The sequence below is a fragment of the Oryctolagus cuniculus genome, chromosome 4 (assembly GCF_964237555.1).
Source record: "Oryctolagus cuniculus chromosome 4, mOryCun1.1, whole genome shotgun sequence".
In the NCBI taxonomy this organism is placed as follows: Eukaryota; Metazoa; Chordata; class Mammalia; order Lagomorpha; family Leporidae; genus Oryctolagus; species Oryctolagus cuniculus.
Window position 1 is genome coordinate 123401127 of NC_091435.1, and position 24207 is coordinate 123425333.

The 24207-nt window shown below is 47.8% G+C and overlaps 1 protein-coding gene across 3 annotated transcripts in view; it reads left to right on the plus strand.

Annotated features, from left to right (window-relative positions):
- Nucleotides 1-24207, plus strand: part of VEPH1 (ventricular zone expressed PH domain containing 1) — a 255723-nt gene that overhangs the window by 84650 nt on the left and 146866 nt on the right. For all 3 annotated transcript variants that reach the window (XM_008266390.4, XM_070072605.1, XM_002716326.5), the window contains 2 exons: nt 678-844; nt 14022-14231. In XM_008266390.4, the coding sequence (XP_008264612.2) occupies nt 678-844; nt 14022-14231 (377 nt within the window). The remainder of the gene's footprint in view (nt 1-677; nt 845-14021; nt 14232-24207) is intronic.

Consider the following 24207-nt stretch of genomic DNA (forward strand, 5'->3'; position numbering starts at 1 on the left):
AAGTCGTGTCGCTTTTGTAATATATTTTTTCGTGAGGTTTGCCATTTTAAATCCAGTTGTCTATACATATCTTCAAGACAAATCACATGTGACAAACAAGCCAAGTCTAAACGTCCCTTGAAATAGTGCAGAAATTGGGGATTTGAATTTACATGGCCACTTTTTAAACTCTTCATAAAATAAGGCATAGTTTCCATATGTCTGTCGTCTAAATCCTGCCTCCACAGCTCAGGAATGTGCCTGCATTCCTCTGCGCTCTTTCTGTTTCAGTTTTATTTGGTTTCATGCTTATGGCACTGCTTAGTTTTCATTTCAACATCATCCAAATGTTGTTTCTCATGAGGAATTCTTTATCAGAACCATTTCCTTCTCAAGGGTGTGGTCTGGTTACTGTCAAATGTTCCTCTATCCCCCATGGTGTGTTACTCAGGAAAAATTTTCATTAAATTACAATGCTGATCGTATCATACAATAGTTCCTTTTATGGAATTAGTTTAAATCATAATTTGATGATATTTTAGAATAAGTTATTGTGTTATTTTTAGCAGAAGACTTGGCTATCAGCTGTTGCTAAGTAATATGTGAGTAAGTGCAAAAGTTATTGCAATGACAATAATGTTATTTCCATGACCTGTGGGCTGATAAAGCCATCATTCCCTCTATTGTTCCCTGCTCAGGTAATGCCATGCTGCTGAGGGTGTTGCCTGCGGTGTATGAAAAGCAACCTCAGCCCATTAACAGACACCTGCCAGAACTCCTGGCCTTGATGTCTCAGCTGGAACAACCGGAACAGTATCATCTACTACGGCTTTTGCATGTAGCAGCAAAGAGAAAACAATTGGAGGTAAAGATTCCATTTCACACACCATGGGCTACACCTTTCTGGGTCTGGGAGCTTCGTGTCTGCTTACCATTTCCTCCCTCATACATCTGCACACTTCCATCCTCAAATGAAAGCACTCATTTCTCTCTCTGTGTGTGTGTGTGTGTGTGTGTGTATAGAATGAGGTTTTGGCTTATGCAATGATGGAGATGGAGAAGTCCCACAGTCTGTTGCTTGCCAACTGGAGCCTCAGGAAAACTGGTAATGTAGTATGAGTTCAACACCAAAAGACCCTGATCTGGAAGACTAGTGGTCTGAGTTCCAGTCGCAGGCCTGGAGAAGGCTGAATCTCCCAGCTCATGCAATCAGGCAGAGATGAGTTCCTTCCTGCTCCAGCTTTTTGTTCTATGCAGGCCCTCAGTCAGTTGGATGACACCCACCCATGGTGAAGGGACAATTCCATTCAAATGCCAAGGCCCTCTAGAAACATCCCCACAGACACACCCCAGAAATAACGTTTAACCAAGTTTTCTGGGCATCCCAGACCCAGTCCAATTGACACACAAAATTAGCCATCACAGATCCTGTGATGAACAGTAACAAGTGTGCACACCTGTAGCCATTGCAAGGTTGCTTTACTGAAAGTTTAACTCGCCATGCAGTTCTTGGAGGACTTTCAGGCAAGGCAACGGGAAAGGCCTACACATGACATGATGTGTGAGCAAATTAGCCCATGTTGAGAGCAAAGCCTTGTTTTCTAGATAGTGAAACCGTTGTTCTTTGCAGTCAAGCAAAAGATTGCAACAATTGGGATGCCTGTGATTGTCAGTAATAGAACACCCAACCTATACAGATTCAACAATGAAAGACACCTATAGCTAATGTTATGGGGAAAATCACAGCTGCAGATGAGGCTTGAGCCAGGGGATCAAATAATGTGATTGGAACCGTTCTTCTATCGCCATTTTTCAGATTTGATTTCCAGGTTTTGGCTTCCAGCTTCTGTGACTTTTGCCCTTATCATGTCGAGGCAGGAGCTAGGGGCTGTCTGGGCACCAGGCTTCCCTTAAATCTGTCACTACCACCAGTATTCAAGCTGGCATCTTTTTTTTTTTTTTTTTTTTTTTTTTTTTTTTTTTTTTTTTTGACAGGCAGAGTGGACAGTGAGAGAGAGAGACAGAGAGAAAGGTCTTCCTTTGCCATTGGTTCACCCTCCAACGGCTGCCACGGCTGGCGTGCTGCAGCCGGCTCACCGCACTGATCCGATGGCAGGAGCCAGGTGCTTCTCCTGGTCTCCCATGGGGTGCAGGGCCCAAGCACTTGGGCCATCCTCCACTGCACTCCCTGGCCACAGCAGAGAGCTGGCCTGGAAGAGGGGCAACCGGGACAGAATCCGGCGCCCGACCGGGACTAGAACCCGGTGTGCCAGTGCCGCAGGCGGAGGATTAGCCTAGTGAGCCGCAGCGCCGGCCAAGCTGGCATCTTGACGTTTTCTCTGTGGAGGACACACGTTCTACCCTGAGAGCCTCTTCTGAACTGGAGGACACCCAAGTGGAATTGGAGTCTGCTGGGAAGGGGGTGTAGAAATGGATTCTGGATGACACCAAAATGTGTGTGCAGCAAATATGAATGGTCAAACCAAGCTTAAATCAATTATGATTGCTTCTATGCCCCGTTTCTTTAGAATGTCAGTACCCTCCACTGGAAAAAACTAGTCAATACTAAGGTGAAGACACAAAAAATTGTATTCAGCATCCAAATTATTCAAAGGAGAATAAGGAAGCACGGTCATCTTCTTGATTAGCCACGACAGATTGAAGTTCATTTGGCAAGGGACAATTTCTTTTCCTCTTTATCCAGGTTCCTTTGCCTGCCATTCAGTAGCACTCGGTAGATATTCATAGAACCAAATGGAATTCAACAGCATGGAAAATGTTTTACAAACAGTGAACACAGAGCAGAGGGTAATGAATTATGCTTTAGGGAAAAAAAAAAAAAAAACAGGATGAAGTCCCACTCGGGGAGTGGCATCTGGGCCAGACCCAGATGAATGCACAGCTGGGTGCAAGTGTGGCAGGGTTGGAAGCTCTGGGCACTGGCGAACTGGCTTCATTGGAAGCTCCAGGATGTGAGACCAGGTAGACTGGCCAAAGCCTGAGCCTCGCTTCCAGATATTTTCTTTCAGTAGGTCTGGGGTAGGGCCCCCAGTTCCATCCTTTGTGCAACTTCCCAGGTGTTGATGGTGCCGCTGCTCTAAGACTACACTTTGTGTGGCAACTGTAGAGTCTGGGCACAGGATGGGGGACCTCTCTGCATCCGAGTGTTTGCCCTGAGAGCAGTACACTGCTATTATTTTTCTGTGTGCCTCTCAGTGCTCTGAAACTCCTTAAGGAACACAGGACTTCTGTCTACATATTCACGTGTACTCCCTAGTATAGTGTTGGGCACATAGTGGGATTTCAGTAACAAAGTATTGAATTAAGAAATGAATAAGTAAACAAGAAACAAAAGAAAATAGAGACCATGAAGAACCAGGACCTTTGTGGTTTACAAAGTGCTAAAAGTGGCCGGACAGGGTCAAGGTCTAAAAGAACTGAAGGGGACTGGGGATGGGAGTTGACCTTGGATTTGGCCATTGGGACTTCCCAGTGACCCTTGAGGGGCAGTGTCTGGGGGTGGGAAATGGGTGGAAACAGTTGTCTATTGTGGATTGTATATGGAAGGGAAAGTTAGGAAATGATCCTATGAATGGGGACTGACAATTCAAGAAATTTAGGAGCAAACAAAGAGGGTTAAAGAACAGTAAGAATGAGGAGGTGGGAGATGCGAGGGTAAACATGAGATAGAACAAGCGCAGAGGAAATTACAGCACGTGCTCAGAGCATACATGGAACACTAAGGACAGGAAGGAGGAGCAAAGGTGCAGTGGAGTGGGGTGGAGAGTGCATTGGGGGATCACTGGCTTGCCCTGAAGGGCAGCTCGGTGAGGGCTGTATGGATACGCTAGTAACATATTGCTGCCATGAGGAAGTACCACAAACAATGGTAAAACAACACAGATTTGTTATCTCAGTGCTCTGCAGGCCAGAAGGCCACAGTGGTCAGCAGGGCTGATGCCTCCTGGAGCCTCCAGGGCAGAACCTGTAGCCTGGCCTCCAGCAGAGGCTGCGGCTGGTGGTCGACCCCACTGTGGCCCCCTCTTCCCTCCTCATGTATCCTCTCTCTCTGTCCCTCCGCCCTCCCTCCTACAAGGACGCTTGTGATTGCATAGGGACCACCCAGATGAGCAGAATTCCCTCTCCACCCTTATAACTTCTGCAAAGTCCCTTTGCCACGTAAGTAGCATATTCACCAGCTCTGGGGATTCTGATGTGGACGCCCCTGGGAGGCTGTTATTCTGCCTACAGCAGGTGGAATACGAGGACCAGTTGACATGGTAGTGGGACAGGGCGGCTAAAAGAGTTCACTGCTTGATTTCACAGAGGACACAGCAGGCATTCCCTAGTATGTGCAACCTAAGAAGAGGAGTAAAACAAACCCAATTTCTGGGTGGGTGGGTTCTAGCGAACTTCAAGAGGCAGCTGGGGAGAATAACTTAATTAAGCTTGCTCCTCATGGGAAAATGGCTGAGCATGAAAGTCAATGGAGGCAGGATGAGCCTCTCTTACAGTGAGAGGGAGAGGAAAAGGACTTGGGGTCACCCACCTAAAACAGAGGGGTCCAAGCGCCGGTGTTGTGGTCTAGCAGGTAAAGTCACTGCCTAAGATGCTGGCCATCCCATACGGGCGCCAGCTCATGTCCTGGCTACTGCATTTCCAATTCAGCTCCTGGCTAATGTGCCTGGGAAAGCAGTAGGAGCTGACTCAAGGCGTTGGGCCCCTGCTATCCACATGGGAGACTCAGAAGTTCCTGACTCCTGGCTTCAGCCTTGCCCAGTGCTGGCCATTGAGGCCATCTGGAGAGTGAGCCAGCAAACAGAAGATCTCACCCTCTGTCTCTCTCTCTCTCTCTTTGTAACTCTTTCAAAATAAATAAATAAATCTTTTTTTTTTTTAAAGGGAGTCCAAGAGTGAGAATTAACCCACATTTTGCATTCTCAAAAGTTCCATCAGTCCCCTGGTTATGGTCTTTATTTTATTTATTTAAAAAAAATTATTTATTTGAAAGCAGAGTGACAGACAGATAGAAGCAGAGATCTCTTCCATCGGATGGTTCACTCTCTAAATGGCTGCAGTGTCCAGGGCTGGTCCAAGCTGACACCAGGAACCAGGAACTCCATCCTGGTCTCCTACATGGGTGGCAGGGGCTTAAATACTTGGATCACCTTCTGCTGCTTTCCCAAGCACATTGGCAGAGAGCTGGATCAGAAGCAGAGTAGCCAGGACTGAAACGGGTGCTCTGCTACGCGACGCCAGTTTTGCAAGCAGCAGCTTAGCCTGTGACACCACAGTGCTGGCCCTGGTTATGAGCCTTCCGTGTCTGCCCAGCAGCTCAGGCTTAGGATACCATTTAATCCAGGCCTCTGATCATCTCCTGACCTCGTGGGGACCCTCTCCCTTAAGCAACTACCATTCTGGGGCCCGTGATAGGCACGCTCTCACAGGCCACTGAGCCTTTACACACAGCAGCATTCTCCGCCTGAGATGTTCCCTCACCACCACCGCTCTTCCTTGCCTGACTACGCTGGGCCTTTAGTCAGCAGCTTAGATGTCCCCCTGCGGCCAGAAATCCCCCCGCCTTCTTACCCAAGGCCCTGCCACAGGCCAGTTCATGCAGTAATGAGTTTGTCTGCAGTGGTCTATCTCCTTCTCGCCCCCCTGTACTGGAGCAGATGCCTGAGACATGAGAACCATCCCACTCACTGCTGTGCTCCCAATGCTTAGCCTGGTTCCTGGCACATCGGAAAGCCCTCCATGCATATTTCTTGACACTGGATGACCTCTATTAGTGCCTAAATCTGCAAAGAGCTCAATCTTTCACAAAGACCTTTTTTTTTTTTTTTTTACATCTAATATCTCCTTTAATCCCACTAATAACTCTCGGATGTGTAATTTTTTTTCTCCAGTTTACGTGACTCAAAATGAATGCTCTTGCCCCCATCAAGCAAGCAGTGAATTGAAAGACAGGTCCAGGCTTGGAGGCCGGGTCCTCGGACTGCCGGCTCCTCTCTGGTTCTAGGGAGGTGTGGGATGGGGAAGGTGGGCCGAGCCGCTTCCACTTGGGAAGACACAAAGGGAGTGCTTTGCTCAGGGCTGGCTGTGCAGGGCTGTGACAGGAGCTGAGCTCAGCCCGTGTACCAGGAAACTTTGCAGACTTTAAGTTCTTGATTCCCCCGACAACTGGCTTCTCACTGTGTAACTGGAGAAGCAAACTTCGCAGAGGCTTACAGCAGTGCTGGTTCCCAGCAGTGACTTGGTGAGGTGGCTTTTCACAGCCCCTCTTCGTGGTCAGCCTCTCCTGTTTCCCTCCGGTCACTTTCCACGTCTCCCTCCTGGCCTCTGCAAACCCACCAAGTGCTGCTCGTGTGGCTCTGACACCACCGAGCTCCCTTTGCTAAAGCCAGACGAGTGAGGCCAGGCCACATCCACAAACCCAGTGGGTCCCTGCCGAGGGCTTCTTGAACCTCAATACACCAAACACTGAGGTTGTACAGCCATGACTCATGCAGCCAAAAGGAGTTCCAGAGGCTGGGTAGAAGGCAAGGGAGAGATGACAGCCAGGGGGGAGCCAGCCAGGAGGAGAACCAAGGGAAGAGGCGGGGCAGGTGGGGCGCAGGTTCCCAGCGGTGTTGCGGGTGCTGAGTGTGGATCCCAGAATGAAAAGACCGGGATTAGGAAGCAGTGACAGGGATGTGAACGCACCCCACAGTACCAGCAGCCTTGCGATGGGAAGGAGTTGTGTCGGAGTCCCTAAATCCCGCTTCCTCTCTGCCCTTGCATGCGCTGGGCCCCTCCTGTCTTCCCCTGGCTCTTCCTGCAGCCAGGGCTCCCAGAGCCCCGTGGGGATGAGGGAGCCTGCAGCTGGCCTAGGGAGCTCAGGGACGGTGTTACTGGTTACCGGTTCTCCGCCCCTTCTTGATTACACAGTGGGAGAGGCAAATGGGGGAACTGTGCAGAGAGGCAGCTGAAGTGAGTGGCATCAATCAGAAGTGCAGCCTGCAGCTTTCAATTGTAGTCTAGTTAAGTTCATTTCAGACACAGTAAGGAGCTAAATAAAAAGGCTCGTGACCCTGTGAAATTTTGAGCAGAAGTGGAGCCGGAGGGGAGCTGTGGGCCTCCGTGGGGCTGTTTGTCCCAACGCCCTCCTCGCCCCCCACCTTCTGTGACCAGCGAGAACACAGCTCTCCTGGGCTGCGGGGCCACCCTTGGCTCTTGAAATACACATGATTCTCTGGGTAAAGCTGAGTAGTCCACCAGACTGCGAAGACGGCCCAGCTTTAACACTCACCGATCTGTGAGCTCCTGGGTGTGGCTGGCTGGGCAGGCAGGTGCCCTCTCTCCACCATTGCCCTCTGGGCGGCCCTCTTTCTCGGACAGGGTCCTTCCCGCATGGAGAGGAAGAGGACTTGGGAATTCCTGGCTAGTGATTTATGACTGGTACCTCCCAGAGAATCCTCAGGAACCACATGTAGGCAGAGGCTGAAGTGGGGGTGGGGGTGTGGTCAGTCCACCAGGTAACCCTAATGGGAAGGCAGTGTCTGGGCTTGGCTGCATGCACCTGCTGTGATCTAGCCAATGAGTGAGACAGAATTTAGTAACATCTGCGATTGAGCCCCAGGCCTGCAGAGATGAGTGACAGAGAACAGCCAAGTGCAGCCCTCGCTTGATTCAAGTTCAGACCCAGAGGGACTGCGTGTGTGGCCTGGTCCCAGAGGAGAATGAACCATTTTCTAGGGTTTCCTCTGAGCAGCGCAGAGCTGTCGTGTTCACAAACCTAAACCTACTGTACCTGACTGCAGCACCAGAAGCTCAGAGGTCACTTTTGACATTTCTTGAAGATAAGGCATCATTTACAGAGCATGAAGAAGATGGAGTAATAGAATATCCAGACTGCCAGGGATGGCATTGTGGCACAGTGTGTTAAGAAGCAGCCTGCGGCACCGGTATTCCATATGGCTGCTGGTTCAAGTCCCAGCTATTCCACTTGTGATCCAGTTCCCTGTTAATAGCCTGAGAAAGCAGCAGAAGATGGTCCAAGTTCTTGGGCTCCTGCACCCACCTGGGAGACCCAGACAAAGTTCTTGGTTCCTGGCTTTGGCCTGGCCCAACCCCAGCAGTTGCAGCACTTGGGGAGTGAACCAGTGGATGGAAGATTTTGCTCTCTGTCTTTTCCTCTCTATAACTCTGTCTTTCGAATAAAGAAACAAATCTTTTTTTTCTTAAAGATTTACTTGTTTTGTGAAAGGCAGAGATACAGAGAAAGAAGGTGAGAGAGAGAGACAGAGTTCTCCCATTCATTGGTTCACTCCTTAAATGCCCTGGTCCAGGCTGAAGTCACACGTCTGGAATTCATCCCAGCTCTCTTACATCTGTGACAGGGCCCCAATTACTTGAGCCACCATCTGCTTCTTCCTGGGGTACACATCAACAGGAAGCTGGAATCACAATTGGAGCTGGAAGGCAGGACCCAAACCCAGGCATTCTGATAAAGGATGCAGGCGTCCCAAGCAGCTCCTTAACTGCTGGATCAAATGCCTGCCCAAGATTCATAGGTTTATAGATTCCTAATGCTAGTCAAACTAATTGGAAGAGAAAATTGGGCCCGAGGACTAATTTAAGAGGGAGTGTATACATACCTAACTCAGACACATGCGTACACTAGCTCTTTTAGTTTACACATTAAGACATATGCACAGGGCTGGCGCCGCGGCTCACTAGGCTAATCCTCCGCCTGCGGCACCAGCACACCGGGTTCTAGTCCCGGTCGGGGCGCCGGACTCTGTCCCGGTTGCTCCTCTTCCAGTCCAGCTCTCTGCTGTGGCCCGGGAGGGCAGTGGAGGATGGCCCTGCACCCCATGGGAGACCAGGAGAAGCACCTGGCTCCTGGCTTCGGATCAGCACGGTGCGCCAGCCGCAACGCGGCAGCCATTGGAGGGTGAACCAATGGCAAAGGAAGACCTTTCTCTCTGTCTCTCTCTCTCTCACTGTCCACTCTGCCTGTCAAAAAAAAAAAAAAAAGACATATGCATAATTAGAAGTAGCACTTGATTGGCATAATTAGAAGTAGCACTTGATTGCATGTACTCAGGAAGGACCAGCACAGTCAATGCTGGACCCTGCCCTAGCCCGCCTGCTTTGGACAGCTCTGGTCTGGCTCTCCTCTAGTGGGGCCTCCAGGTCGCATTTACTCCCTTGCCAATAGAGCGCAGTTCAGGTTCCCGGGACCTTGGCATTTCTCTGGATACCTCAGGCTTTCCACAGTCCCTGTGCAGGCCTAGCCCCTGAGTCTGTTCTCTCAAGGACAAGTCTGCCAACAAGGTCACTCCATAGCCCCTAGGGGTGGCCTGGATGGGGCTGGGGGTGGGAGAGGGGGCTGGAATAGTCACATACAGGACAAGGATGAGGTAGGAAGAGAAGAAATGGGGATGAGGCAAGAAATAAGAGCTCATTCCATTTTCTCTATCGAAGCCCAAAATTTGAAGTTCACATCAGGTGTTCCTGAATGCTACAAAGGTGGATTTGTCAGACAGGAGGCCAGAACATTCTATGTAGCTTCTGAATATTTGGGTATGTGGTTTGGGCCCATCTAAGTACTCCAGCTCCAGATCCTGCCTGTGCTAGGGTGGCCCAGTAGAAGATTGCATTGGAAAGTGTGAGATTCCTCTCCATGTTCAAGCCACTGAGCATGGCCAGTGCCATGCAGTTCGGTCACTGAGGAGGAGTCAGCAGGTGCACCCATGGGTGAAGACCCTGGAATGCCATAGCATGGGATTCTGCCATGGGCCCTTGAGAGGTCTTTGCAAGTCTCCAGGGGATACTTGATGTGAGCAGATTGGGGGTTTAGGACAATGACTTTGCTGGCAGTGAGGAGGCTGGAATGATAGGAGAGGAATTGAGGCAAGGAGGCCAGCTTGGAGGCTGCTTCAGCCATGGAATGGGGTTTCTGCCCTGACTGCAGGCTGAGTCAGCCTGCTCCGGGCCTCCATCTGTGCCATCTCGAGGCCGCTCTGCTCTCAGCAAAGTCAAGTCTTTCTCTGTGGTGTGAAGCCAGCTCCCAGCAGAGCAGCACTGAAGACACCAGCCTGAGGAGACGCCCAGTGTTCAGAAAATAAAGTCCCTCCTGACCCCAGGGTAATGCAGCGAAGCCAAGGCACCACTCTCTATTCACGTGTGGAATAATCTTCAAGAACTCACAATCAAATTTGGGTTATTAGGAATCCCCAGTAAAGTAATCAGCTTTTGTTTAATTTGTAAAATGGTTATTACCCTATTCATGGCTTTTTTTTTCTCTTTGCTCTTTCTATGAATTTAACTGTGCAAAGCTTGTATATTTGCCTTGAGAGAGCCAGCTTGTTCTTTCCCTTTCCTTCTCTCCTCTCTCCTTTCTTCTCTCCCCTCCCCTCCTCTTCTCTCCCCTCCATTCCCTTCCTTTCCTTTCCCTTCCCTTCACTCTTTCCTGCTCTCTCCTCTTTCCTGCTCTCTCCTCTTTCCTGCTCTCTCCTTCTTTCCTTCTTTCCTTCTTTCTTTCTTCTTTTTAGAGACTTACTCATTCACTTGAGAGGCAGAGTTACAGACAAAGAGAAAGGTTTTCCATCTGCTGGTTCACTCCCCAAATGGCCACAATGGCCAGAGCTGAACCAATCTGAAGCCAGGAGCCAGGAGCCTCCTCTGGGCCTCCCATGCAGGTGCAGAGGCCCAAGCCATAGCTGAGAGCTGGATCTGAAGAAAAGCAGCTGGGACACAAACTGGCACCAGTATGGGACTCCAGCACCGCAGGCAAAGGCTTAGCCCACTATGCCACAGAGCTGGCCCCATCTTTCTTCCTTTCTTCCTTTCTTCCTTTCTTCCTTTATTCCTTCCTTCCTTCCTTCCTTCTTTCCTTTTTTGTTTTTCTTTATAGAGCAGCAGATAAACAGATTCTTGTGTGGTTCAGACTGTTCAGCTGCAGTTGAATGAAATTGGCACTAGATGCACATGCCACAGAGACCTGAATTTTCAGGGCTAGAACCTGAAAAATAAAGACTTGGAAATGGAATTTTACAGGAGCAGGAAACGTGTAAGCATTTTCCATTTCTAGAAGGCTCGGGTTCAGCATGTTGCCCTGACTTCATGTCACTGGCTGACACTTCTGCCACATGTGCCAGGGCCCTCTCATGGCTTCCCCTGAGGGATGGAGAATGGCTCTCGGGTGCACAGGCAGCACTTACAGAACTGTTCATCCGTACGTGCCATTTACCAGAAAGTAGCCCTGTTCTTTCCTCCAAAAATGCTAGATATGAATATAAAACTTAACTCTACGTGCAAGCCAATTTTACTTTCCTCAGAAATGTCTTCTCTTGTGTCCTGTTAATTGTGTTGTATATGATGCTTAGCAGATGCTTAAACTCATTCATGCTACCCTGTGGGATAGGGGTTTGGCACAGCACTTAAGAATTACTCCATCCTGTTTTGGAGTGCCTGCATTCAAGATCAGCTCAGCTTCCAATTCCAGCCTCCTGGAGACTTAACACACACCCTAGGAGACAGCAGGTGATGACTCAAGTAATTAGGACCCTGACACCCACGTGGATAGAGCGTACAGATAGAGTTCTGTACTCCTGGCTTCAGGCTGGTCTTGTCTGGTCTGTTTGGGGCATTTGGGGAGTGAGCCAGCAGATGGAAGATCTCTCTCTCTTTCTCTCTCTCTCTCTCTCTGCCTTTCAAATAAACTTTAAAAATCAATAGCAGCAACAGCAGAATATTACTCTCTGCAATCATTTTTACCACTGTTGACATGTTCCTCAAATATTCATTAACTCACCTTCAGGCAAACTTGTACTGAGCACTGGGTATGTGATGGTGTTCGCAACAGCTGCTTGACCAGTGAAGGCTGGAAGACAGATGTCTAGAGCAGCAATAAATGGGATGCGGGAGGAGGGCTGCTCGGAGCCACAGGGGCGCAGCAGGGGAGGAAGAGCAGCACAGGGGAAGGCTTCCGAATGCAAGAACAGTTCTGGTGTGACCTCGGAGTGACTAAGAGTTTGTCCAGCAACACAGGGTCAACAAGGATTCCGGGCAGACCAAATCGCCTGAGTAAAAGCCCAGATGCAAGACAACATTTAGCACGTTAGGAAAACATCTGAATTCATCGTGGTTGAAGTGTGATGGGTTCTGGGTGGGGGAGGGTTGAATGAGTGGCGGGGGGTCGAGTGTGGGAAGATGTGTCAGTTCAGACACGGTGCGTGGAGCTTCAATCTGAGAGCAAGCGTGGGTGACTGAAAGTTTTAAAGAAGGGCAGGGGACACAGGGTGAGGAGGTGCTGGCTGGGCAAGACTGAAGCCAGGGAAACCTGTTGGAGTGAGCCACGTGCAGGAGACAGGGTTGGTGGTCACCCCTAATGTCCCCATCGAGAGAGGCCTTCTCTGACCCTCGACTCTCATGGAGCCCTACATTTTCCCTGTGTGCTATTTATTAAAATATGTAACTATGCACCTCTGATACCATTCTTTGCTTCACTAAGTGTCACCTTTAGTAGACAGTGAATGACTCCAGGAAGGCATGAATTTCATCAGACTTGTTGGCACCTGTATTGCAGCACCAGGAATAGTACCTTGCAAGTGGCAGGGACATCTGTGAACAAGCAAATGAACGGAGAAAAAAGCAAGGAGGGGAGGGGCAGATTTGTAGGGTAGCTGGGCGGACCTGGTGATTGCTAGTAAGGGTGGAACTGGCAGCCAGGTGGAGAATCCTGTCATCTGTGGATAAATGAGGCTCTTGGGGAGAGAGGGCAGGAGAAGCAGATTTGTAACCCAGGAGGGTGGAGAGTATATTATGAGCTCAGTTTTGGGCAGATGGAATTGTGAATCAGATTTGGTTTTAATACTGAAAGTTATATTGAAAGTCTATTTGCCGGAAAAGCAACAAATCAAAAAAGCAAACTGGGGCAGGTTTTTGGCCTAGTGGCTCAGCCGCCAGGTAGGCTGCTTGTACCCCTCATTGGAGTGCCTGGGTTCAAATCCTGGCTCTGGCTCCGGCTCCTGATTCCAGCTTCCTACCAGGGCAGATCCTGAGAGGCAGTGGTGATGGCCCAGGGAGCTGGGCTCTGGCCATCCATATGGGAGGCCTGGATTGAGCTCTTGGTTCTCAATTTTGATCCAGTCCAGTCCTCATTATTGCAGGCATTTAAGGAGAAAACCAGCAGATTGGAGATCCCTCTGTCTTTTGTCTCTCTCAAGTGCAAAAATATGTAAATGAAGGTATAAATAAATAAAGCCAACAAACAGCAAACAAAAGAAATAAGTATAGCAGAAACAGATGGATGAATCTTTTTTTACCTTTATTATTCAGTTTTTCACAGGTTTTCCTTTGCAATTCTTTTTATTTTAGCAGATAAAAATCATCAGTATGCAAAGTGTCTTTGTATTAATATAGTGACTTTACCCCATGAAAGGGTTACATTTTCTAATAAGAATGATTGCATCCTTGTATTCATAAAAGCATTAAAATCAAGAAATATAGTAGTGGAATATTGTAGAAATAATTTTGCTGTAACAATTTTCTTATTACTACATTTTTGTGAACAAGACAGAAAATGGAAGCAAATGTGGGTGATCACTGCTTCTTTTCTATTTTTATCATTAAATACTTCGTATTTCTCCAAGTTGGAGGCTTTGAGTAAAGTCCACAGAGATTTCTTCCATACGTACATTGTCCCATACCTGCAGTGCCCGTGCTGGTGGGAAATGGGACATTCTTGATGAGGACATAACATATCAATAGTTGATTTAGTCAAGCATTTTGTAAACTCTGTTCTTCAACAAAAAGGCACAGATTAAAAGAAAAAGAAACAGAAGCCTCTGAAGATTTTATTATAAATTTTAAATTCCAAACTTGGGAGATTTGCTTGAGGTCTAATGAGGGTGGTAATTCTAGAATGAGTGGAGTTCAGAATTACTGTAAAACAAACAAACAAAAAAGCTTGCTCCTGAATTGATTTTGATCCAATCCACTTTTCTCTCTCTTTCTTCTTGCTCCCCTTCTCCTCTTCTATGTTTTTGCAGGGGATTCAGAAGTGTGTTCCTTTCCTAATCGGACATTTGAAAGATGCAAGTAACAGTGACGTCATCCTAAACATCCTCATAGAGATAGCAGGCTCTGAACCAGCGGCTCTGAGCAGCTTCCTCCCGATGCTCAAAGAGATAGGTGAGAGATTCCCCTACCTCGTTGGACAAACGGCGAGGATCTACGGAGCTGTTGGGCAAGTGGACGAAGTAAGTTTGGCTTTTTTCATGGCTTCCTGGATTCTACTGGTACTTAACCCATTGACGCTCTATGACCTGCATATTGGTCTTGGGACTTCTGAGAATTCCCATTTAGTTTTCTAACCTTGTGTGTGGACAGTGACCTCTGGGTCAAGGTGGTAGGGTTGTGTGGAAGGCTCCAGAAGGAAGAGTGTCATTGCCAGCATGTTACCTGAAGAAGAGGGCAGGTTGAAGTGCAGCGGGACAGCTCTGTAACAACAACTGCTCATTTCTGGTTCAGTTCTGCTTAACCCGGAGACCATTGCAAGCACAGGATGAGGTCTTGGAGACGATGAGAGGCTGTGGCTACAGTGCCTGCACTCAGTGTGTTCTGAGCCTTCTGGGAGATGTTATTTGGGAGAGTGAAATAAACGTTTGTAGATGTTTAAAAGTCTAGGCTAAATATTTACTTTTAGCAGGGACAACAGGATGCTGTTAGAGGTTGTGGGGATCAGGAGACTAAGAAAGTTTCCAGAAATTCAGGTTCTGAAGAATGTGGGCGTGCGTGCACACACACGTGCCAGTCTCTGATGATTTTATATTGGAATTTAGAATTTTTAATTTAAAAAGGAAAGCAAATATCTAATCAATAATCCATGTACCTCTGATCAGATTTATCTCACTATCAGATAAATATTAAATTGTGCAACCCTTAAGTAGAATTTTCTGGCTCTTCAAGTTCAACCTCTGCATACTACATGGGATGAAATTAAAACTCAGCCAAGAGTTTTAATTAATTACATGATTTACCCAGACTCAGATTGGGTTAGGAACCCAGTGGGAATGAGACCTTTTGTATCCTTGGCATTTGATTTCAATTTTCTCAAATGTCTCTTCAATGCTGTTTGATTCTGTTTCCACTGAGGATTTGAGGAGCCCTGTGAGCCTGGGCCTCCTGCTGCTAGAAACCTTTCCCCGCCCCCACCCCGCTGGCTTCCAGAACAGGTGTGAGCACTGAGCTGTCACGCAGCCTGCGTGTGTCGACGTGGGGATGCACCTCAAAAGGGATTTCATGATGCTTGGTATAATCCCTTTCTGCTCACTGCTGTTGGGAATGGCCTGCACCTGCCGCTCTCCCCCTGCCTGTCACCATTGCTGCCAGGAGATCGGCTGCTGGAAGTCTGATTAGGCCAACTGCAGCTGGCAGCTGTCCGCTGGATCTGCTGACCTTGCACATCTTTGTAGTGCCCAAACATTCGACCTCTGAGGTGGGAGGCCTCGAATCTGTAAGAAGTATCTTTAATGTTCAGTAATGTACATTGGAGGGGACTGCCCTTTGCCCAGGAGATTTCCCTGTTAGTTAGAATAAAACCAAGGCACCAGCCACGTGCAATCATGTCCCTGTTTGTGTGGTTTGTCCAGATCAAGGCTAACCTGAAAGAGAACGGTCAGCTGGGTGACACTCAGGCCACTCGTGGTGGGTGCAGGGAGCATGAGGGCTGGATGCAAACAGCCCGAGCAGCAGGCGCCCCTCAGGATTTGTGGCAACTTGCTGCCAGCACGCCTCTGGGTACTGAATTCTGAGGCTGCTCAGTCCCTAAGGACATGGCATAGAGTTTACATATAATCCTCCCTCTCCCGTAGGTGATCTCCACAGTATTTATACTATTTAATATACGTGATATGTAAACAGTTATTACACTTCATTTTTTAGGGAATAGTGGCAAGAAAATAAGACTGTACATGTTTAGTACAAGCGCAATTTTTTTCTGAATATTAATGACCCACAGATGGTTGATCCATGGCTGCAGAATCCCTCTATACACAGGGCGTTCTGCAGTTTGTTTCAAATTTAAGTTTTCTTGCTTTTGTTCCCCAAAACAGATAAAACATTCAGGTGGCTCTGCTTGTCCCAGCCCCCACCCAAAGCAGAGAATAATTGTAAGATCAAATAATGGCCAAATATATCCAGATATTAGGATTACATGAGGAGCTTTTAAACAATAACTATCTTGGTCCCTGTAAAACGCCTACTAAGTCAAAATTTCCTGGAAAGTTACCCTAGCGTCTGGAATTACGGCAGCTTCTGACAGGGCAGTGCTGCTGCAGCTATTTGTGGAGTGACAGTTGGAACCCCTGAGGCATAATTTTTAAAGTGTTTTCTCTTAGATTTAGAGTTAGACCTTACCCAGCACCCATTTGGCCCTTTTCCTAATGAATTTAGTAATTCTCCAGACTACCCATAAAGCAGTTCAGATTAGGTGTGGCAGTAACACCCAGCTCCAAAACCGTGACAGATAAACGCCTCTTGCTGTCACACCTAAAGAAGCCTAAAGGACTATCAGTCTGGAGCCTGGCTCCTCCCACTTGGTGGCTAGTGGATCCCTGAGCACACCAGGGCACGTGGCCTCCCACTCGTCCAGCAGGAAGGGGAGGGGGAGCAGGATGCTTCCAGCCAATGAGACACAACCTTGTGTTTACATCCTGTTGGCTAAATAGAGTACCACTGAGCAAGACTGTGTGTGTCACTGCAAAGGAAGCCAACACATGGCGTCTGGATTCAGGTGACCACATTCCCAGCTAAGCAAGAGAGAGGGCAGAAGGAAAGATGGAAGACAAACAACTGGCTGTTAAAGCTGCTCAAATTATTTCATTCGCTGGGTCTGTTTTCTCTCCTCAAAACTAACTGCTTTACACTGAATTGCCTCCTCCTGGCTCTGATATTCTTTAATTTCATTGTCCAATTCCATTTAGGAAGAGTCTAATGAACTACCTAAAAATGTCAGGTAGGCTTTATTTAGAAAAAAAAATATATATATACTGGGGGGGGGGGGGGGGGACATGAAAAAGAGAGAGCACTGTGGCCGGTGCTGTGGCTTGGTGGGTAAAGCCACCGCGTGCAGTGCTGACATCCCATATGGGTGTCAGTTCGAGTTCTGGCTGCTCCACTTCCGGTCCACCTCTCTGCTGTGGCCTGAGAGGGCAGTGGAGGATGGCCCAAATCCTTGGGCCCCTGCACCCATGTGGGAGACACAGAGAAAGCACCTGGCTCCTGGCTTCGGATTGGCGCAGTTCCGGCTGTTGCGGCTGATGGAAGACTCTCTCTCTCTCTGCCTCTCTGTAACTCTGCCTTTCAAAATAGAATAAATAAATCCTTATAAAAAGAGAGAGAGAAAGAGCACTACTATATTCTGGTCCATTTCCTAAATACCCACAATGGCTGGGGATAGGCCAGTACTGGAATCAGGAGCCAGGAACGCAATCCAGGCCTCCCACACAGGTATCAGAAGATGGAGCTGGAATTGAACCCAGGTAACTCCAATGTCGGATGCAGGCAACTTACCCAATATCTTAACTGCTAGGCTAAAAGCCCACAGAGAGTCTCCTCCACTCAGCAACTGTGCCCTTTCCTTGTTTGTTTCCAATGTAGAAAATATTACCACTAGGAAATCCTTTTAGCTTTAAGGATGGCAAAAGCTCAGATGTCCTGAGAACAAGTGTGATAGTCTAAGCAACTAGTGACTGCTTAATTTATGTGAACCTGTTCAGCTTTCTTTTGTTTTAAGATTTTTATTTATTTGAGAGGTAGAGTTATAGACACAGAGAGGGAGAGACAGACAGAAAGGTCTTCCATCTGCTGGTTCATTGCCCAAATGGCCACAATAGCCAGAGCTGAGCTGATCCAAAGCCAGGAGCCGGGAGCCTCTTCTGGGTCTTCCATGCAAGTGCAGGGGTCCAAGCACTTGGGCCATGTTCTACTGCTTTCCCAGACCAGAGCAGAGAGCTGGATCAGAAGAAGAGTAGCCTGGATGGGAACCAGCACCCACCTGGGATGCCCACACCGTAGGTGGAGACTTAGCCTACAATGCCACTGCGCTGGCCCTCCTTTCAGCTTTCTAAGTGAAACTTTAGGAAGCAGTATTCCTAAAGACCAAGAACAACAGGCACAGCAGATGACAGACAGATACATAGATATCTAGATAGAGATGGTGCATTTTTACCAAAACTCAAACAGAAAGAAGTTACTAAGGTTCATCAAGGAGTAGGTATGAGGGCAGGCATGGGTCCCATGGAAGAGGAAAGGCAATAAAGAGAGAGCAGCAGAAACCCTACCCTGAGCAAGTCCTTCCCACCCCTTCTAGATGGAGAGCTGGGTCTAAATAAGGAGACTTTGGGGCGAGGGACCATCTGAGACACAGGACTAGTGAGCCATGGGACGTTTGGTTGTTACGGTAAGACGGTCACAGAACCCTAGTGAGCTCTGGCCCCAGCATCCTTTCTTTTATCCTATTCTGGTCTCACCTTAAAATTGACTTCATTTGGAAGTTTTCTCTTTGACCCAAAAGTAAAAGTTTCAGTTCTGTTCAGGAGGTTGGAGTGTCAGACAATTTCATCAAAGATTTTAGAAATACAGAAAAGGAGTCCAACTCTCGGATCTTGCTCCAACTTTTCAAATGTACCATCTGGGACTGACTGGAGCCTGTTAGACCCCTCCCCTGCTGCCAGGCTTCTAGCAAATGCTGTGGTTTGACCATTAAGGAGAGGAGGGGTCTCTTGACAGTATGCAATCATCAGCCCAGAGATGCCTAACAGGGTCGGGTCAGCCTGGAATCACACACGTTGTTAACTGGTTTATGCTTTACCTTCTGTGCTTGTGCAAATGCAGGTGTAAGAACTGCAGGACTGGCTACCAGGAACCAAACCGGGTGTGCCTGTCTTTCAAACTGGTACCCATCTGGGGGGCAAACTGTTTGTAGCAGCTTGATAACAGCATCACAATTTTTCCATCTGTATTACACCCAGCAGAAGAGGGTGGTATGCACAAAGCAAAAAAGAAAATCCTACAGATCTTTATTTTCTCTGTCTCTCAAATTCACTCTGGGATCCTTTTTGCCCAAGCGTAGGTGAATCCAGGTTTAACAGCCACACAGTGCTTGTGTCATGGCAGTGACTGAGAGATGATTTCTAGGTTTGTGCAGGCATCTAAAGCACACCTGTGGGATGTCGCAACTGGGAAGACCCAGGAGCAAAAAAGCCTGCTTCTAGGACAGCTAATGAAACATCGCTCCTGAGGTGCACCTGTCTGTCCAGTAGAGGTCATGGCAGGTTCTCCGTCTCCAGGATTTACCCCAACCCCCTTCTCTGGTATGCTCAGTTGAGGCAAATTCATAAACAAGAAATAGCATGTATTAGATTGTCCTACACGTAGCAAAAAATACCTGGGTCCTTTTGTTCTTCTCAAATGAGAAGATGGCAGTAAAGACCTCTGAGACAACAGCAGAACTGATCCCCTAGTAGCTGCTAAGGGTCCATCCCCAAAACACATCTAGACCATTTCTAGAAAGCACTTGGTACAGTGCTTGGCGTGTAAGAACTGCTTGCTGAAATCTCGATTGACAGCAACATGAAGTACAAATCTGCATGGCTGCAGAACGTCACTCTCTTCTCCTGCTGATCTTTCCTGAACCCCTTCGAATGTCGCTTCCTGTGTGAGTTCTTCCCACTTCCACTAGGAAAAGTCGATCATGCCCAGTCTAAACCCCCACATCACTTTGGTTGTACCGCAAATGTTGCACCAGCTGTGCCATGCTGCAATTTTCAGGTCCAGGTCTATTTCTCCTCAATGAGTCTCTGGGACTGCAGAGAAAAGATATTGTACCATATCCAGGTGAACTCACTGGGGACCAAGAGAATGAATGAGCACTCGAGAGTGCTGCTAACCAAGAACCTGAGGGTTGCATTCTGACTTGACACTTCCATTTGGTCACGCCACTGTCTGATTCTTATAGATGATGTAATTATAACCTAAAGAGCGAGGAAATGAAAATGTTAATACGGAAAGAGTGGTATATTTCAGAGCCTACACACTTTATTGCTGGTATCTAACAGGTGCAAGGTGAGAATGAGGGTAACATGGGGTCTTTCTCCTGAAAGCATGTGAGGAGGCTTGGCCATCTGTGATTCTGGTACCAGAGAATGGCAGGTTCTTGTCTTCACGCAAGAAAAGAATTCAGGTGTGAGACAGAGAGTAGTGGAGTATGGGCTCACCACCTATAAAAGAGCTCAGATAAGCTTGCAGCTGTTTTTGAAAAGAAACTCATTCTCATTCTCAACGCTGAATCTAAAATGGCTTCAATTAAGGCCAAGTCAGGTTGATGTTTCTTGCCTGTGGAGGAGTGAAATAGAATGTTGGTTTCATTTTAGAGTTTCATTACTTGGCTAGATCTCTCCACACTTTCAGGGCTCTCAGCCCACCTGCCAGGGTGATTGGAGTGTGTATTGCCTCTGTGCCAACTGGGATCCACATGGAAGGGAGACGCCATTACGGATGGCCTTGATTGTTCTGGCTTGAATTCCTGTGTTCTGGCCATTGACTTACATCTCAAATAAATGGACTGAAACCATGCTATTTTAATAGTCAGATCCTCATTAGGACTTGGCCTTGCTGGAAGCACCTACTGGTGTGTAGCATGCACTCCACAGCCCTGCTGTGCTGCTCCTCTCTCGCCTACCCCCACAGACCTGCATGGTGCAGACCGAGAGGAAAGGCTTTAAAAGGTCCTGACAGATGATCTCATAGCACGTGGAAGGATGCTCTGCCGCTTGTTTTCCTTTAGCTGGAGACCAGCAGCCTGCACCTGTGGAGACTCAGATGGCACAGCCCTGAGCTCAGCCACCGCCTTGCTGGGTGTCAGATCCTGTGCCCTCCGCCTTGTTTGTCTAACTGGCTAGAATATGCTGGCCCAGCACCAGGGAGTGTTTATTACATCCTCTCTGGGCTCAGAGTCATGGACCCTTTTCAACTACAGAAGTGACACATGTCTTGCCCAGGTCGCGTTTCTGTGACATCCGGCAGACCTACAAAAACAGTTTTAGGAGGAAAAGGAAAAGAATGACAAAGGCGACAGAGAGCCGCGATCCTATCTTCATCCTGACTGTTGGAAAACATCCTGCAAAGTGGAGCTGGATGGTCGATGCGTACCTTCAGCTCACAAACCATGACCAAGATATGGGGGCCACTGTCCAAGAGGCAGGGCAGGGGGCTAAAAACTGCAATGTCCGCAAGGACGATGAATTTGGTTAAAACTTTGGGAGGCTCCATTTTCCCAAGCCATAGTTGCTGTCAATCAGCTGCTTCTTAATACTACAAAATTGCCATGAATTGGGGAAGGCTTTCTGTTTTCCAAAAAAGAAAAATACTTACTGTTTTTTTTAATACTGTAAAACGTTCCATGCTGTCCATGAATAATACTACAAATATAGCCTCTTACAAATTGTAAAGCAAACAAACTCAGCAAATATCTCAAATAAATACCTTCAGATGAGGGTGCTCATATCCCTTAACCTCCTTCTCCCAGTAATATGGGGCTGCGCTGCTGATTCTTTCTGGCTTATGGGTGATGGGTCCCACAGAGGAGAAAGCCATGCCCCCTCCCGGAAAGCAGCTTACGGTGAATGGGGGCTGGGAAGATGCACAGATGGTCAGAATTCCCTTGGTACTTGCCAGTCCTGACTTTTAAACTAGATCAAGAAAGAAAGAACTAAGCCACAGGGACTTTGTTACAAGTTTGGCTTTTAGGAGGACAGAGTTATGTCAGAGGCGGGGAGGAAGGAATCCATGGGGAAGTCACATCAAGTACAGCGAGAGTCAGCTGGGAGAAGGTTCTGGAACCTGCGAGTACAGGATGAATAATGAGAGGGAGAGAGCTGAGGCTGCAGGCGTCTGGGGCCGGGGTATGAAAATTCATTGATGAGCAGAAGGTTCCTGTTTTCTACCTTCTCTTTCTCAACTGACTCACCCTCAGTGCCCAGGGGATCTCAGAACAGTATTTGGTTTCCTTAACACAGTGCAGCCAAGTAAAAGTAATCCTGTGTACCTCCTCGTTCCCAAGAAATGAGGGACTGGTAGAAGGACAAACAGCCACCACAAATACTTGCAAATGTAGTAAATAATGGTTACAAAATTACATGTTGCAACAATTGTCAACAATGTCCTGTAATTATGAGCAGTAATTTGGGCCAATTGACCCAACCCACAAAGGGCCCTTGGTTCTCCCGGGAGCTGGGGCAGCTTAGCAAATCCCCTGACCTGCAGCTGGGTGCAGCACAGTATCTGCCTGGCCTCAGGATCCGACCCTGAGAAGTGAGCAGCCCGATGTCCATAGACTTCCTGGAGGAGGAGGCTGTCTCACTGGCGCTGGTGTCTGGGAGGGAAGCGGGCACAGGCTGGCCTCCAGGAAGTGGAAAGCTGCCACTTAGTGTGAGAAGGAGTGAGTGAATCCTGGATTCAGCAGGACCACTGAGTTGGCCACAGTTGGACTGGAGAGGATGAGAGAGTTGCAGATTTCAGCTCAGATCCTGCCATTCTGAGAGGGCAGCAGCGCCCTGGCCCTGCCCACAGCCCTCGGGCCTGAATCCCTTCAGGAAGGCCAGCTATCTCCAACTGCAGCAATCTGTATGTCTTTGCTTTATGCCTCTCCCCAACTCTGCAGGGGAATAAATGACAGGATAGACACGTGAGGATTTAGTGTTCCCCCACTCCTCAGCAGCCCTGAACCAATGATGAGAGGTGGTATATAAATACCCCAATTCCCTCACCCCTCAAATGCACTAAACTTGCCAGGGTGCTTTCTAACTCTTTCCCTTGTCTTTCTCACTCTTCTGTCCTCTTCCTGGTTTCCTGCAGTACCCAAACAAGCAATTTGCACTTAAATCATCTTAGGGTTTGCTGCTTTGGGGGAACCCCATCCAAGACAAAGGCATTTCCACAACCTTCCCAAGGCCATTGCAGTCCGCCCTGCTCAGAATATTCGAGAATGGACACCATTTGCACAGAGTTTAGCATCCGATTGTCTTCAGGTTGTGTTTGCTATCCATTGACTTAGTATGTGAATGTATACACTTTCAGCCCAGTGTAAGTGTTATGATGGAAAGAACCGTGCTTCATGCCTCCTCATGTCCCTGGCAATCCCCCACCAAGTAATGGGCTCAGAGCGTGTGGCCCAAGATACTCGCCAACCACCCGGTATGTAGAGACTGGGCGTCTGGTGAGATGGGAGGCCATGTTTGAGGTGGGCCAAGAAAACCACAGACATTGGGTTCTAGTCGTCAGTGTGGCCGCTGGTTTTCAAGATCTGTTTTTCTGCTTCCCAAGTGGTACCCACAATGTGGTCCCTAGACTGGCATCATGGGTCCCCACCCAGGAATGTGAATCAGAATCTAAATTTCACAAGATCCTGAGGTCATATGTAAGCACTTGAAAGTGCAAGAGTACTGATTACTGAGTGCTCAGGCCCTGCAAGACTTATCTGATTCAGCACACCCCTGGGAGGGTCCAGGTACACCCACATATGTACATATATGCATGATGATGCTCACACACACACAGCCATACTTCATAGCTTTATTTGCAGAATTCATTTGTTTCAATGTCAATAATCAATAATTCTTTAAAATTTATTGTCTTTAGCAATGTTAGAATAAACAGGAAACCAGGGAACATCAACCATTATTTTTTTAAGAAGGCTTTTATTTAATGAATACAAATTTCATAGGTACAGCTTTAGGAATATAGTGATTCATCCCCCCATACCTCATAGTACAACTCATTAAAAAACAGAGGTCCTACATGGGGAGCAAGTGCACAGTGACTCCTGTTGTTGATTTAACAATTGACACTCTTATTTATGATGTCAGTGATCACTGAGGTTCTTGTCATGAGCTTCCAAGGCTATGGAAACCTTTTGAATCCACAAACTCCAACTTTATTTAGACAGGGCCATAATCAAAGTGGAAGTTCTCTCCTCCCTTCAGAGAAAAGTACCTCCTTCTTTGATGGTCCCTTCTTTCCACTGGGATCTCACTCACAGAGATCCTTCATGCAGGTCCTTTTTGCCACGATGTCTTGGCTTTCCATCAAGCATTATTTATAACATGGCTTATGAACATGTATGAGACAGCTGCTGTGTGGAAGGTACTGTAGGGAGTGCAACATTAAATAAGATTC